General features: G+C 45.7%; 1 protein-coding gene across 1 annotated transcript; it reads left to right on the top strand.

The window, feature by feature from the left end:
• The first annotated feature begins 537 nt into the window (after positions 1–537).
• On the top strand, positions 538–1,723 carry Mrpl51 (mitochondrial ribosomal protein L51). The gene is made up of 3 exons (XM_027951143.3): positions 538–806; positions 891–1,004; positions 1,394–1,723. Exons 1-3 carry the CDS (start codon positions 731–733, stop codon positions 1,588–1,590), a joined length of 387 nt encoding a protein of 128 aa, XP_027806944.1. The 5' UTR covers positions 538–730; the 3' UTR covers positions 1,591–1,723.
• The last annotated feature ends 773 nt before the right edge of the window (positions 1,724–2,496 follow it).

Below are 2,496 nucleotides of genomic sequence, written 5' to 3'. Positions count from 1 at the left end.
TCCTGCTGTACACGGTCCCCTTCGGCTCGGTTGTTGGGAGGAGGCTCTAGGAGCGCCTGCCAGAGATGTCGCATTCCTTGATGGACAGTGATACAGCCTTTGGAATAGCGACCCACTCAGTCACCCCCAGGATGAGAGGCAAATCCGAGTTGCGAGTTAGAAGCCTTCGGCTCTAATTCAAGTTTCTGCCATTCCTCCGCTATGTGATGTCCAGCAAGTCACTGAGCCTCAAATTTCTCCTTCTGTAAAATGAGGGTAGTATACAGCTACAGCCCAAGACTGTTATGATGCACAGAGAAAGGGGCTCGGTCTTTTAATATTCCCAAAGCTCTGGGTTCCAGGTTCTGATCCTTCATCTCCTTCACAGTTGAAGGACGCTGAAAGAAACGGGAATGGGTGAATTTTCTTGCAATTTCAATTTTCGGAAGCTCTACAGAGCGAACCGTAACCTCCCTTGGCTGTAGCGCTCCAAAATTTCCGGTGGATAGGCCGGAAGTACTAGGCTGGGTGGGTTGTCCAGGCCTCTGTCTGCCCGAACTCGGAGGGTGGGGCTTGTGTGATTGGGAGAGGCGGGGACTGCGCCCAAAGCTGCCTGGGTAAGGGCCAAGATGGCCGCCTCCTGCCTGGTACCTGTGTGAGGCCAGTGGAGACGGTGCCATCTCTTTTGAGGTCACGTCTGGCCCTCATACTGGGACTTTTTTGGTATGCCGTTGAGAGACAGTCTAGAGTAATGGCAGGGGTTCTCTCTTGGGCAGGTAGAAGCTTGTGGGGCTGGATGCCCTACGCATGCAGAAGCTTCTCTATGGGTAAGTAGCTAATGTAGAAAGGTGCTTGGAGAACTGCTTTTTAATAGGCAGCTCAGATTCATTCCTTTTCTTCCCCATCTTAAGGTGTTCCGCGATTGACCATCCGTATAAGGCTCACCCTCCCGCCCCCCAAAGTGGTTGATCGGTGGAACGAGAAGAGGGCCTTGTTCGGAGTATATGACAACATCGGGATCCTGGGTAAGACTCGACGCTTTATGTGGTACGAATTTCAGAAGGGCTACTTCACAGTAACTACCGTCTTTTTCACCTGTGTAGAGAATCATCGTATGACTGTTTTCATACTTTTCTGAGTGCCCTACATGAATTAATACACTTAATCTTCATAATCTTTCCGTTTTACAGGTGAGAAAACTGAGGAACTGCAAGGTTAAGTAATTTTTTTAAAGCTAGTAAAAAAATTTGAACCCCAAGCATTCTGACTCCAAAGTCTGTGCTCTTGATGCTGTACCATAATATGTCTTGTTTAAAGGTGCTGCTCAAGAAGATGCAACTTTGGGTTGAAGGCTTAGCTGGTCTAGGCCTGGTTCTATTGTCTTGGTACTAATATGTTCTTTCACATTACACAGGGAACTTTGAAAAGCACCCCAAACAACTAATCAAGGGCCCCATATGGCTTCGAGGCTGGAAGGGGAACGAATTGCAGCGTTGTATCCGGAAGAAGAAAATGGTTGGAAATAGAATGTTCTTTGATGACTTGCATAACCTTAACAAACGTATCAGCTATCTCTATAAGCACTTTAACCGACATGGGAAGTATCGGTAGATCGGAAAGCTGGGAACTGTGGAAGAGGCATCCATCTCTAGCACTCTGAAAAAGGGGAACAGAACTTTTCCTTATGAGGAAAGGATTTTGTTTTCTCTCTGTAATAATAAAATGTGGCTTCTTTGGAATCAGATTTCCACATAGTTTATTTTTTTCTTCATGTAAACTATAAAGTATGTCCCTAAATTTTTGTTTTTTTTGGTGGTACTGGGAACAAACTGGGGGCACTGCTCTATGAGTGAGCTATATCCCCAACCCCACCCTTTTTTTATTTAGTTGTAGTTGGACACAATACCTTTATTTTATTTATTTTTATGTGGTGCTGAGGATTGAACCCAGTGCCCTGCACATGCTAGGCGAGTGTTCTACTGTTGAGCCACAACCCCAGCCCTCCCCAGCCCTTTTTATTGTTCAACGGTCTTGCCAGGTTGCCAAGGCTGAACTTGAATTTAGGATTCTCCTGCTTTTGTCTCCCAGATGGTTGCAATTATGGATGTGTGCCATCATGGCTGGCTTGTCCTTGTGGTGTAGGGTCTTAGGTTTGCACTTCACTACTTACCCTTACAATCTATAACTGTGGCCTTCAAAAAAGAAAATTTGAGCATAGCATGGTAGCACAAGCCTGTAATCCCAGTGATTTGGGAGACTGAAGCAGGAGAAGCACAGGTTCAAAGCCAGCCTTAGCAAGTTAGTGAGGCTCTAAGCAATTTAGTGAGATCCTGTCTCAAAACATAAATAAATAGGAGTTGGGGATGTGGCTCAGTGGTTAAGCATCCCTGGGTTCAATCTCTGGATACTCTCCACACCAATAAAAGAAAAGTTGGTGAGACAATTTTATTGTTAGTGCAGAGCCAATATTGAAAGTGTTTGTGTGTGTGTGTGTGTGTGTGTGTGTTGCTGGGGATT

This window comes from Marmota flaviventris, chromosome 3 (genome assembly GCF_047511675.1).
Source record: "Marmota flaviventris isolate mMarFla1 chromosome 3, mMarFla1.hap1, whole genome shotgun sequence".
Lineage (NCBI taxonomy): Eukaryota > Metazoa > Chordata > Mammalia > Rodentia > Sciuridae > Marmota > Marmota flaviventris.
The sequence above is the reverse complement of the archived record's forward strand: the minus strand, read 5'-3'. Positions and strand labels throughout refer to the sequence as shown.

Excerpts from the sequence above, each read along its gene's own strand:
- Mrpl51 (XM_027951143.3), top strand. The coding sequence starts at position 731 with ATGGCAGGGGTTCTCTCTTGGGCAGGTAGAAGCTTGTGGGGCTGGATG. Across the intron at positions 807-890 it reads ATGCAGAAGCTTCTCTATGG|GTGTTCCGCGATTGACCATC; the intron begins GTAAGTAGCTAA and ends CCCCATCTTAAG. Across the intron at positions 1,005-1,393 it reads TGACAACATCGGGATCCTGG|GGAACTTTGAAAAGCACCCC; the intron begins GTAAGACTCGAC and ends CACATTACACAG.